General features: G+C 34.8%; 2 protein-coding genes across 3 annotated transcripts; both read right to left on the bottom strand.

The window, feature by feature from the left end:
* Positions 1–2113: 2113 nt before the first annotated feature.
* On the bottom strand, positions 2114–3087 carry LOC119613955. Its single transcript, XM_037970029.1, has one exon. The coding sequence runs from the start codon at positions 2990–2992 to the stop codon at positions 2288–2290; it is 705 nt and encodes a 234-aa protein (XP_037825957.1). The 5' UTR covers positions 2993–3087; the 3' UTR covers positions 2114–2287.
* Positions 3088–11113: 8026 nt separating this feature from the next.
* LOC119613956 lies at positions 11114–11825 on the bottom strand. Of its 2 annotated transcripts, none has more exons than XM_037970030.1 (2): positions 11519–11825; positions 11114–11461 (listed from the first exon to the last, which is right to left on the bottom strand). In XM_037970030.1, the coding sequence occupies exons 1-2, from the start codon at positions 11769–11771 to the stop codon at positions 11121–11123; spliced, it is 594 nt and encodes a 197-aa protein (XP_037825958.1). In that variant the 5' UTR covers positions 11772–11825; the 3' UTR covers positions 11114–11120. The 2 variants fall into 2 exon arrangements, with proteins under 2 accessions (XP_037825958.1, XP_037825959.1); XM_037970031.1 differs by having other exon boundaries at positions 11522–11825.
* Between the last annotated feature and the right edge of the window lie 1909 nt (positions 11826–13734).

The raw sequence follows: 13734 nt of genomic DNA, 5'->3' as shown, positions 1-13734 counted from the left end.
ACTAGAACAGAACTAGAACAGAGAACTAGAACAGAACTAGAACAGAACTAGAACAGAACTAGAACAGAAACTAGAACAGAACTAGAACAGAACTAGAACAGAACTAGAACAGAACTAGAAGAACTAGAACAGAACTAGAACAGAACTAGAACAGAACTAGAACAGAACTAGAACAGAACTAGAACAGAACTAGAACAGAACTAGAGAACAGAACTAGAACAGAACTAGAACAGAACTAGAACAGAACTAGAACAGAACAGAACTAGAACTAGAACAGAACTAGAACAGAACTAGAACGAACTAGAACAGAACTAGAACAGAACTAGAACAGATACTAGAACACTAGAACAGAACAGAACAGAACTAGAACAGAACTAGAACAGAACTAGAACAGAACTAGAACAAACTAGAACAGAACTAGAACAGAACTAGAACAGAACTAGAACAGAACTAGAACAGAACTAGAACAGAACTAGAACAGAACTAGAACAGAACTAGAACAGAACTAGAACAGAACTAGAAACAGAACTAGAACAGAACTAGAACAGAACTAGAACAGAACTAGAACAGAACTAGAACAGAACTAGAACAGAACTAGAACAGAACTAGAACAGAACTAGAACAGAACTAGAACAGAACTAGAACAGAACTAGAACAGAACTAGAACAGAACTAGAACAGAACTAGAACAGAACTAGAACAGAACTAGAACAGAACTAGAACAGAACTAGAACAGAACTAGAACAGAACTAGAACAGAACTAGAACAGAACTAGAACAGAACTAGAACAGAACTAGAACAGAACTAGAACAGAACTAGAACAGAACTAGAACAGAACTAGAACAGAACTAGAACAGAACTAGAACAGAACTAGAACAGAACTAGAACAGAACTAGAACAGAAACTAGAACAGAACTAGAACAGAACTAGAACAGAACTAGAACAGAACTAGAACAGAACTAGAACAGAACTAGAACAGAACTAGAACAGAACTAGAACAAACTAGAACAGAACTAGAACAGAACTAGAACAGAACTAGAACAGAACTAGAACAGAACTAGAACAGAACTAGAACAGAACTAGAAAAAACTAGAACAGAACTAGAAAAGAACTAGAACAGAACTAGAACAGAACTAGAACAGAACTAGAACAGAACTAGAACAGAACTAGAACAGAACTAGAACATAACTAGAACAGAACTAGAACAGAACTAGAACAAAACTAGAACAGAACTAGAACAGAACTAGAACAGAACTAGAACAGAACTAGAACAGAACTAGAACAAAACTAGAACAGAACTAGAACAGAACTAGAACAGAACTAGAACAGAACTAGAACAGAACTAGAACATAACTAGAACATAACTAGAACAGAACTAGAACAGAACTAGAACAGAACTAGAACAAAACTAGAACAGAACTAGAACAGAACTAGAACAGAACTAGAGCAAACTAGAACAGAACTAGAACAGAACTAGAACAGAACTAGAACAGAACTAGAACAGAACTAGAACAGAACTAGAACAGAACTAGAACAGAACTAGAACAGAACTAGAACAGAACTAGAACAGAACTAGAACAGAACTAGAACAGAACTAGAACAGAACTAGAACAGAACTAGAACAGAACTAGAACAGAACTAGAACAGAACTAGAACAGAACTAGAACAGAACTAGAACAGAACTAGAACAGAACTAGAACAGAACTAGAACAGAACTAGAACAGAACTAGAACAGAACTAGAACAGAACTAGAACAGAACTAGAACAGAAGTAGAACAGAACTAGAACAAAACTAGAACTGAATTAGAACAGAACTAGAACTGAACTAGAACTTCCATTTCCACTATCAACTTTTAATAATATTTTTGCGCAGTATGATCTGAATACCTTATATAATTTGGTGTAATAGTGAAAAATCTGTTTAGATGTTCATATTCTCCATTTGTTATCGTGTTTAAATTAAAAACAAATTTCCTTTACGAAATTACAATGAGATGTAGAACGCTGATTTGAAGAAAGCGTAGATGGCTATTAGCAAACGATCGTGATTATTAATTTAAACAATTGCGCCGCACATATTTTATGCAACAAATGCAAAATAATAAATTACTTTATAAATTTTAAATACACATTAAATTTATTTATTTTTTTCTTTTTTACAATTATCACGCATATCATTCTCACCCACTCTCACATACTATAATACTAACACTAATTTAATTAATACAAAATTTAGGGAATAAAATAAATTTCTAGAAAAAAAAATTAAAATAAAAAAAACTTAAAAATCAGTCTTCTCTCGAGCCCACAAAACTTGAAGTTTCATTATCTTCTTCGTTCACATCACCATCTTCATCATAGTCCAGTATGTTAAAACCTTTGGTCAATTTCTTACCAACCTGCTGCATTAATTCTTCCAAATTCATATCAACTTTAACACATTTATGCTGGATCACATCATACACCTGATCCAAGGGACACTGTATACGTTCACAGCGTAAGGTGTTGAACCAACTACTGGTATCCTTGTAGCCAGCACGACAAACACACTTATTATGGGCCACACATTGGCTATGATGAGGACAACCACCCGTACATATGGGACGACATCTCAGTTGTCGGGGCTGTTTGCTGGTTATAGAACGTACATGATGATTGTGAGACTCCTCATAGCCACGTAGACATAGGCATTTTTCCGGTTCACCACAATAACTATTGGCCGGACACAACTCGGTACAGATGGGTTCACATAGACCAAAGATTATGGTACGATAGCCAGGACAACACATGCGCAATGAATCAATGCGTACACGATCCTCAAATTCCACATAATACTCGATTAACTGAGAGTCTAACTTGAGGCGAGTCTTGGTTATGGGCACTTGATATTTGACCGTAACATTACGATAACAATGACCGGTGGTTACGGTTAAGGCGTAACAGCAACGTATGTATTTTATTATTAGAATTATGCAAATAATATTATAGTTCATATTTTGTTTTAATCGAATTTTCTATTTTATTTGTTTTGTTCTTTTTCTTTATTATAAATTGAATATTTATTGTAATTTTTTAATTAAATTAACACTATTTTAATAAATTATTTCTTTCTTCTTTTCTAGGGCCAATGTTTTTTATTGTAAATAAATTTTATGAATGAATGCCAGCATTTTTAGAAATTTCCATTCAGCCTATAAATTAAAAAAACAAACAGATTTAAACGGCAGCTTTAAAACACAATAGCATATTCATACTGATAAATAAGCACTATGGGGAATAAAAATTTTATTTACATATAAGGCATAGGTAGGTTTAGACGATACACTATAGCTTAAAAAATGATATATAATACGAGAGATACGAAACAGCTACTGACAAATACTGCACCAATCATCTCATACACTAATCGTCTCAGAAACACTCTCTCATTTTTCTGACTTTCATCCTAACTACAGATCGAACTTCTAAAAATAACTTTATTACACCGCATATTTTAGCTTCGACCCCACACAAATAAAACTCATTAAAATCGTTTCAAATTTTTATAACTATATACTAAGATCTTCAGTACATATACCTCTTCTTATACCCTTTAAAACTAATATTAATTTCCTCTTTTAAGTAGCTTAAGTCGAGCAATTTATTAAAAAAATTCATGATCCATTTGTATAAATTTTTTATATCATCATTTCTATAACGTTTATATGTACATCACATTTTATTAAATAAAAAAAAAAAAAAAAACAAAATATAAAGCAACAACAGTCTCGCACCACCAACAATAACAACAACATAAGGAACAAATTATAACACATATTAATATTATTATTAATATTTAAATAAAATATAAATACAATTTCTTTTCACTCGTAATCACACACATTTAATAGTCGCATTATAAGCTGGCTGATAATTAACCACAATGCAAAAGTTACACTAGTCTACAAAAAATTTTTAAATAGTTCTAGTTCAATTCTAGTTCCAGTTCAATTCTAGTTCAGTTCTAGTTCAGTTCTAGCTCAGTTCTAGTTCAGTTCTAGTTCAGTTCTAGTTCAGTTCTAGTTCAGTTCTAGTTCAGTTCTAGTTCAGTTCTAGTTCAGTTCTAGTTCAGTTCTAGTTCAGTTCTAGTTCAGTTCTAGTTCAGTTCTAGTTCAGTTCTAGTTCAGTTCTAGTTCAGTTCTAGTTCAGTTCTAGTTCAGTTCTAGTTCAGTTCTAGTTCAGTTCTAGTTCAGTTCTAGTTCAGTTCTAGTTCTAGTTCAGTTCTAGTTCAGTTCTAGTTTCTAGTTCAGTTCTAGTTCAGTTCTAGTTCAGTTCTAGTTCAGTTCTAGTTCAGTTCTAGTCAGTTCTAGTTCAGTTCTAGTTCAGTTCTAGTTCAGTTCTAGTTCAGTTCTAGTTCAGTTCTAGTTCAGTTCTAGTTCAGTTCTAGTTCAGTTCTAGTTCAGTTCTAGTTCAGTTCTAGTTCAGTTCTAGTTCAGTTCTAGTTCAGTTCTAGTTCAGTTCTAGTTCAGTTCTAGTTCAGTTCTAGTTCAGTTCTAGTTCATTTCTAGTACAGTTCTAGTTTCAGTTCTAGTTCAGTTCTAACTCAGTTCTAGTTCAGTTCTAGTTCAGTTCTAGTTCAGTTCAGTTCTAGTTCAGTTCTAGTTCAGTTCTAGTTCAGTTCTAGTTCAGTTCTAGTTCAGTTCTAGTTCAGTTCTAGTTCAGTTCTAGTTCAGTTCTAGTTCAGTTCTAGTTCAGTTCTAGTTCAGTTCTAGTTCAGTTCTAGTTCAGTTCTAGTTCAGTTCTAGTTCAGTTCTAGTTCAGTTCTAGTTCAGTTCTAGTTCAGTTCTAGTTCAGTTCTAGTTCAGTTCTAGTTCAGTTCTAGTTCAGTTCTAGTTCAGTTCTAGTTCAGTTCTAGTTCAGTTCTAGTTCAGTTCTAGTTCAGTTCTAGTTCAGTTCTAGTTCAGTTCTAGTTCAGTTCTAGTTCAGTTCTAGTTCAGTTCTAGTTCAGTTCTAGTTCAGTTCTAGTTCAGTTCTAGTTCAGTTCTAGTTCAGTTCTAGTTCAGTTCTAGTTCAGTTCTAGTTCAGTTCTAGTTCAGTTCTAGTTCAGTTCTAGTTCAGTTCTAGTTCAGTTCTAGTTCAGTTCTAGTTCAGTTCTAGTTCAGTTCTAGTTCAGTTCTAGTTCAGTTCTAGTTCAGTTCTAGTTCAGTTCTAGTTCAGTTCTAGTTCAGTTCTAGTTCAGTTCTAGTTCAGTTCTAGTTCAGTTCTAGTTCAGTCTAGTTCAGTTCTAGTTCAGTTCTAGTTCAGTTCTAGTCAGTTCTAGTTCAGTTTCTAGTTCAGTTCTAGTTCAGTCTAGTTCAGTCTAGTTCAGTTCTAGTTCAGTTCTAGTTCAGTTCTAGTTCAGTTCTAGTTCAGTTCTAGTTCAGTCTAGTTCAGTTCTAGTTCAGTCTAGTTCAGTTTCTAGTTCAGTTCTAGTTCAGTTCTAGTTCAGTTCTAGTTCAGTTCTAGTTCAGTTCTAGTTCAGTTCTAGTTCAGTTCTAGTTCAGTTCTAGTTCAGTTCTAGTTCAGTTCTAGTTCAGTTCTAGTTCAGTTCTAGTTCAGTTCTAGTTCAGTTCTAGTTCAGTTCTAGTTCAGTCTAGTTCAGTTCTAGTTCAGTTCTAGTTCAGTTCTAGTTCAGTTCTAGTTCAGTTCTAGTTCAGTTCTAGTTCAGTTCTAGTTCAGTTCTAGTTCAGTTCTAGTTCAGTTCTAGTTCAGTTCTAGTTCAGTTCTAGTTCTAGTTCTAGTTCAATTCTAGTTCATTTCTAGTTCATTCTAGTTCAGTTCTAGTTCAGTTCTAGTTCAGTTCTAGTTCAGTTCTAGTTCAGTTCTAGTTCAGTTCTAGTTCAGTTCTAGTTCAGTTCTAGTTCAGTTCTAGTTCAGTTCTAGTTCAGTTCTCGCTCAGGTTCAGTTCTATTTTGCGATTAGTGAAGATTTTGTTGTTCTAGTTTTTTCCAATATATATTACTCTTGTTAAACAGTGTAATATACACTTTACTTACTGCTGAACTAAATGCTGTTGTTAAATAATGAAAAATATGTATATACATGTGATATTTGTTGGAATATATTGGATTTTTATATAATTCCAACATACATCTGTGTGACCCTCTTCGTGCAAGTGTGAGTGTAATTAAGTTCGAAAAACTTTATCACAGATAAGACACTTTCAACAATAACAAAACTGGCGTGATGCCTGGCTGACTGTTGAAAGTAGCACTAAAAGATTTCTATGCATATCCCAGTGGGCAGAGAAGGTTTAAGAATCATATAACATATTAACAAATATATACATTACGTTTGATCGGCAACGAATCTGTAGATTTTATAACACATCGGGCAGTCTAAAAATTCGTATTGTTTTAAAAATAAGCTTTATGTGTGAATATATTTGTAGGTGATAAGTTTTGTTGTTTTCGTGATATTTTGTTTCCAGATCATCATTATGGGGGGTACAATACAGAAATTTGTTTGTTCTTATCATTGAAAACAAAATATATGTATATTTTTTATCAATTTCTGAAATTTATTATTTTATTTATAAGCTTAAACAAAATTTAAAAATAGCACCAAATAATGATCAATTATGTAGAGAAGAATTTTAATAATAAGAAAAAAAAGGACAAATAGAATGAGTTATTGGGCGTGTTTGAAATCATTATGATCAACATAGTCGTAGAATGAGTTATCGACCATATACAATTTAGGCGTGAGTATATAACAGTGTATAGGCAATGTATAGAGCAATATATAGATGTGACTATAGTCCAATCTTTAAGTGAGACTATAGGGCAGTGTGTAAGCGGGTCTATATTCGACACTGTAGGTCGATTTTTAGCCGACACTTCATAACAGTCTGAGATTATAGACCAGTCAATAGGGAAGACTATAGATCACTCTATAAGCGAGACTAAATATCAGTCTGAAAGCGATACTATAGATCAGCCTATAAATGAGACTATAGATCAGTCTATAGGCGAGATTATAGATCAGTCTATAGGCGAGACTATAGATTATTCTATGGGCGAGACTATAGATTAGTCTATTGACGAGACTATAGATCAGTCTATAGTCTATAGGTCAGGCTACAGATAAGTCTAAAGATGAGACTATTGATCAGTCTATAGGCGACACTATTGATCAGTCTATAAGCGGGCCTATAGATCAGTCTATAGGGGAGATTATAGATCAGCCTATAGGTAAGACTTTAGATCAGTCTATAGGCGAGTCTATATATCAGTCTACAGGCTAGGCTAAAGATCAGTCTATAGGCTAGGCTATAGATCAGTCTATAGGCTAGGCTATAGATCACTCTATAGGCGAGATCATAGATCAGCCTATAGGCAAGACTTTAGATCAGTCTATAGGCGAGTCTATATATCAGTCTACGGGTGAGGCTGTAGATCAGCGTATAGACGAAACTATAGATCAGTCTATAGGCGACTCTATATAGCAGTCCATAGGCGAAACTAAAGATCAGTCTATAGGTGAGACTATTTATTGGCGAGACTATAGATCAATCTATAATCGAGATTATAGATCAGCTTATTCGTGATACTATAGACCAGTCTATAAGCGACACTATAGACCAGTCTATAAGAGAGACCATTCAATATTCGAGAGCAGTTTATAGACGACACTAAAGACCAGCTTGAATTCTATAGGCGAAAGAATAGAGCAACCTGTAGGCGAGATCAGTCTGTATCTAAAAATATTTTCATAATAAATGTGCGTCATTTCTATGGTAACTTTCTATAACTATGGTGGTTCTTGGTCGATCTATAAATAGAATCAAATTTCCAAAGGTAGCAAAAACCGCAAGATAAATGTTTGAGTAAAACGTTTAACTAGACTAAATAAATATTTTTTTCTTTTGAAATAATAAAATAATATGTAGACGAAGCACGAGTAATATTAAAGTGTAGTGTTAATAAAAACATATTCAAAACATAAAATTTTAATGAAAAATAACACACGGTATCAGAATTGTTAACACATTTATTTAAAAAACTCTTTATATTGTAACACAACTAAATACAACAGTCATAATATACAAAAACGCTATAGATATTGAGAAAAATCCTAGGCTAGCATAAAACCTATTCACAGCTGCTTGACCAAAAACAAGTTTCTGCTCCGAAATATTTGGTCTAAGTGTAGTAAATTCGCTCGTTGGGGTTTCCGAAAGATCTCTTTTATAGCGATAATCTCCTCTCAATTCACCATTATCATCCACTAAATCACTATCAAAATCTTCATACTTTTTTGTAGAGAACACTAAAGACTCTGTTGTCATCTTTAGATTTTCTGCCGTTAATAATTTATTAGTAATTCGTAATTCTTCCATTGTTGTCGTTTTAGTATTAGGTCTAGATGCCAGCTCGCAATGGGGTAAACCATCTTCTTCTGAGATTATAGTTTCGTATCCATTTTCACAAGTACATCTGTCCTGGCCTGTACATTCAGCATTTACCGGACAAGGCCACTCACATGAAAATGATTGTGTATAAGAAATGTAACATATTATCAAAACTATATTGTATTTAAACATTTTTAATTTAATTTCGCACAATTATTTTTTCTTCAATGTTTTCAACTCGCTAATGAAATGTAGACTGTTGTAGGTTTTAAAACAAATTAAATGTTAGTACTTAAACCAAATTATTATTAAACAATTTTGCGGTATTATGGTCGTACATAATCTACGTCGTACATACAAACATTTTGAGGTGAACCCTTTCAAGGAACGGAACAAAAGGGGAGAAAAAAAAGGGGGAAGAGGGCGGCGAAAAAGGGAAAGGCAAACGGGGAGACACAGGAGAAGAGAAGGGAGAGAGGGGAGAAAACAGAAATGAGCGAGCGAGCTAGCGAGCGAGCGGAGCGAGCGAGCGAGCGAGCGAGGAGCGAGCGAGCGAGCGAGCGAGAGCGAGCGAGCGAGCGAGCGAGCGAGCGAGCGAGCTGATCGAGCGAGGAGCGAGCGAGCGAGCGAGCGCGAGTGAGCGAAGCGAGCGAGAGCGAGCGAGAGAAGCGAGCGAGCGAGCGAGCGAGCGAGCGAGCGAGCGAGCGAGCGAGCGAGCGAGCGAGCGAGCGAGCGAGCGAGCGAGCGAGCGAGCGAGCGAGCGAGCGAGCGAGCGAGCGAGCGAGCGAGCGAGCGAGCGAGCGAGCGAGCGAGCGAGCGAGCGAGCGAGCGAGCGAGCGAGCGAGCGAGCGAGAGCGAGCGAGCGAGCGAGCGAGCGAGCGAGCGAGCGAGCGAGCGAGCGAGCGAGCGAGCGAGCGAGCGAGCGAGCGAGCGAGCGAGCGAGCGAGCGAGCGAGCGAGCGAGCGAGCGAGCGAGCGAGCGAGCGAGCGAGCGAGCGAGCGAGCGAGCGAGCGAGCGAGCGAGCGAGCGAGCGAGCGAGCGAGCGAGCGAGCGAGCGAGCGAGGAGCGAGCGAGCGAGCGAGAGAGCGAGCGAGCGAGCGAGCGAGCGAGCGAGCGAGCGAGCGAGCGAGCGAGCGAGCAGCGAGCGAGCGAGCGAGCGAGCGAGCGAGCGAGCGAGCGAGCGAGCGAGCGAGCGAGCTAGCGAGCGAGCGAGCGCGCGAGCGAGCGAGCGAGCGATATAGGTCGGAGTCGAGGCGATCGAGCGAGCGATCTAATGCTATCTATCTATCATCTATCTATCGTATCTATCTATCTATCTATCTATCTATCTATCTATCTATCTATCTATTAGCGATCTATCGATCTATCTATCTATCTATCTATCTATCTATCTATCTATCTATCTATCTATCTATCTACCCTATATATGTACATTTATGGTACATGAACATGAGAACTGAACTGCATCCCCGTTCACTACCAGGGAAAGAAGTTATTTTTTCCCGTATTTAGTAGATTAAAACGCATCGTTTAAGAGGTAGTATACAGTTGTATCTAGAAAAAATAACACTGCTTTTGTTTTTTAAATATATTTAACATTATTTTAATTAGTTTTCAAACAAACTTATATTTTAATACAACCAAACATAAACACTTATGATATGCAAAAACGCCAAAACATACAGAGTAATCCCATAATGTATAAAATTTGCTATTGGTGTGTCCATTAGGACTTTCATCCTTAGAAACATTTAACCTAACTACAGGCTTTAATGTTGTGTACAATTGTTGTTCTGTAGTTAGCTTTGTAGTATCTGAACTAATGGGGCTCTCAGTTTGTGTTTTCGGGATTTCGCTAGAACTTTCTTCTACTTCCTTTTCTGGTAAGTTGTAATATTCTTCAAATTTTGTATCTTCCGGCTGATATCTTTTATTGTGAAAATCATATTCTCTTGTCGTTGGGGTTGTTTCACTTTCATCTTTTATTTCAGTTGAATAGGCTGATTCCGTACTATCTTCATCTAAAAGGATTTCAGTATTAAGTTCTTCTTGAAAATTTGTTTGAGTTTCCTGCTCAGTACTAAAAAGTTTCCACATAACTGGTGTATAGCCATAATCTTCAAATTCGAATTCATATTCTTTTTTCGTTGAGGTTGTTTCACTTTCATCTGTTATTTCAGTTGAATAGGCTGATTCCGTATGAAATTCGAATTCATATTCTGTTGTCGTTGAGGTTGTTTCACTTTCATCTGTTATTTCAGTTGAATAGGCTGATTCCGTACGAAATTCGAATTCATATTCTGTTGTAGTTGAGGTTGTTTCACTTTCATCTGTTATTTCAGTTGAATAGGCTGTCGTTGAGGTTGTTTCACTCTCATCTGTTATTTCAGTTGAATAGGCCGATTTCGTACTATCTTCGCCTAAAAGGATTTCAGTATCAAGTTCTTCTTGAAAATTTGTTTCAGTTTCCTGCTCAGTATTAAAAAGTTCCCATATATCTGGTATGTAACTATAATCTGCAAAATCGAATTTCTTTGGAAGTTCATCATTAAAATTTGTTTCAGTTTGCTGCTCAGCACTAGAAAGTTCCCATATATCTGGTGTATAGCCATAATCTTCAAATTCGAATTCATATTCTCTTGTCGTTGAGGTTGTTTCACTTTCATCTGTTATTGCAGTTGAATAGGCTGATTCCGTACGAAATTCGAATTCATATTCTGTTGTAGTTGAGGTTGTTTCACTTTCATCTGTTATTTCAGTTGAATAGGCTGTCGTGAGGTTGTTTCACTCTCATCTGTTATTTCAGTTGAAAAGGCTGATTCCGTACTATCTTCGTCTAAAAGAATTTCAGTATTAAGTTCTTCTTGAAAATTTGTTTCAGTTTCCTGCTCAGTACTAAAAAGTTCCCACATATCTGGTGTATAGCCATAATCTTCAAATTCGAATTCATATTGTTTTGTCGTTGAGGTTGTTTCACTTTCATCTGTTATTTCAGTTGAATAGGCTGATTCCGTATGAAATTCGAATTCATATTCTGTTGTCGTTGAGGTTGTTTCACTTTCATCTGTTATTTCAATTGTACTATCTTCGTCTAAAAGGATTTCAGTATTAAGTTATTCTTGAAAATTTGTTTCAGTTTCTTGCTCACCACTAAAAAATTCCCATATATCTGGTATGTATCTATAATCTGCAAGTTCGAATTCACCCTTATTGGTTGTTTTATTCCTCAACTCGCAATGTGGTAGACCATCCTCTTCTGAGATTATGGCTTCGTAGCCTGTCACACAGGTACATATGTCCTGGCCTGTACATACGGCATTTAAAGGACAATCCCATTCACACGAGAACGCTTGCGTATAAGTAACGTAGCAAATTAAGAAAACTATTTGAAAGATCAACATATTCTTTTAGTATTACAAAATTTTGATTTATTTAATTGAAATTTATGCGTAAATTTAGGCAAATGTATTTATGTTGCTAATAAAGTGAAGACTGTTCAAGGTTTTGAATTTTTTACATTATTTTAGTTATAAAATAAAATGTTGATATTAAAGTAAAATATACATTTATTGTGAAGTCTTAAAAAAAACATGTATGTGTGGTTAATTATGTTTTCAATGATTCATATTAATTATGAATCATTAATAATTTCAATAACAAATACATATTTATGTATATGTAAGTAATGTGTAAGTAATGTTTTAGATCAAATGAATTAATAATTTCTATATGATTATGCTTTGCTTATTTTCTCCAAAAAGTATGCAAATATTCAACTATAGCTTGGTCTACAATCAAGACTCGACTGCAGTCTAGACCATATACTTGACTAGACTGTAAACTAGACAAGTATTTTTAAGACTATAGTCGTCATTTTCGACTTGACTGTAAGCGAAACTATAGCTTGAAGTATAGACAAGACTATAGACTGAACTAAGGTCAAGACTGTAGACTTGACTATAGACTATTTTCTTGACTGAACCTATAATGTCTGAATGCTCGACTATAGTCTTCTCTGTAGACACGAACACATTATAATAATGTATATGCTCGACAGTAGTCTAGTCAATTTGATAGTCGAATCTATGGAGTATTATAGTCAAACAGTCAAATCCTATCTATAATCTGAGCTACAGGTACGACTACACACTGCACTATTTATAGGCGAGACTAGTTAACACGGTGATGTCACTGGAGGCAAGCAAGCAAAATGTAAATAAGTTATAAAAAGAGTTTTTCATTAAAATTTTGTGAAAAAAAAAATTAAAATTCCCCAAAAAAAAAAAATAAAAATTTCCACAAAATTGATTCAAAGGGAAGACCGAAAAGTTAAGAACAAATCAAAATGTATATTTAAGCGGTGGAAAAGCACTTAAATTAATAATAGTTAGTTAGTTAGTTAGTTAGTTAGTTAGTTAGTTAGTTAGTTAGTTAGTAGTTAGTTAGTTAGTTAGTTAGTTAGTTAGTTAGTTAGTTAGTTAGTTAGTTAGTTAGTTAGTTAGTTAGTTAGTTAGTTAGTTAGTTAGTTAGTAGTTAGTTAGTTAGTTAGTTAGTTAGTTAGTTAGTTAGTTAGTTAGTTAGTTAGTTAGTTAGTTAGTTAGTTAGTTAGTTAGTTGAGTTAGTGTTAGTTAGTTAGTTAGTTAGTTAGTTAGTAGTTAGTTAGTTAGTTAGTTAGTTAGTTAGTTAGTTAGTTAGTTAGTTAGTTAGTTAGTTAGTTAGTAGTTAGTTAGTTAGTAGTTAGTTAGTTAGTAGTTAGTTAGTTAGTTAGTTAGTTAGTTAGTTAGTTAGTTAGTTAGTTAGTTAGTTAGTTAGTTAGTTAGTTGTTAGTTAGTTAGTTAGTTGTTAGTTAGTTAGTTAGTTAGTTAGTTAGTTAGTTAGTTAGTTAGTTAGTTAGTTAGTTAGTTAGTTAGTTAGTTAGTTAGTAGTTAGTTAGTTAGTTAGTTAGTTAGTTAGTTAGTTAGTTAGTTAGTTAGTAGTTAGTAGTTAGTTAGTTAGTTAGTTGTTAGTTAGTAGTTAGTTGTTAGTTAGTTAGTTAGTAGTTAGTTAGTTAGTTCGTTAGTTAGTTAGTTCGTTAGTTAGTAGTTAGTGTAGTTAGTTAGTTAGTTAGTTAGTGTAGTTAGTTAGTTAGTTAGTTAGTTAGTTAGTTAGTTAGTTAGTTAGTTAGTTAGTTAGTTAGTTAGTTAGTTAGTTAGTTAGTTAGTTAGTTAGTTAGTAGTTAGTTAGTTAGTTAGTTAGTTAGTTAGTTAGTTAGTTAGTTAGTTAGTTAGTAGTTAGTTAGTTAGTTAGTTAGTTAGTTAGTTAGTTAGTTAGTTAGTTAGTTAGTTAGTTAGTTAGTTAGTTAGTTAGTTAGTTAGTTAGTTAGTT

The sequence above is a fragment of the Lucilia sericata genome, unplaced genomic scaffold, assembly GCF_015586225.1.
Source record: "Lucilia sericata isolate MDLA Ls3-8-SP2 unplaced genomic scaffold, ASM1558622v1 Contig002462F_arrow, whole genome shotgun sequence".
NCBI lineage: Eukaryota > Metazoa > Arthropoda > Insecta > Diptera > Calliphoridae > Lucilia > Lucilia sericata.
The sequence above is the reverse complement of the archived record's forward strand: the minus strand, read 5'-3'. Positions and strand labels throughout refer to the sequence as shown.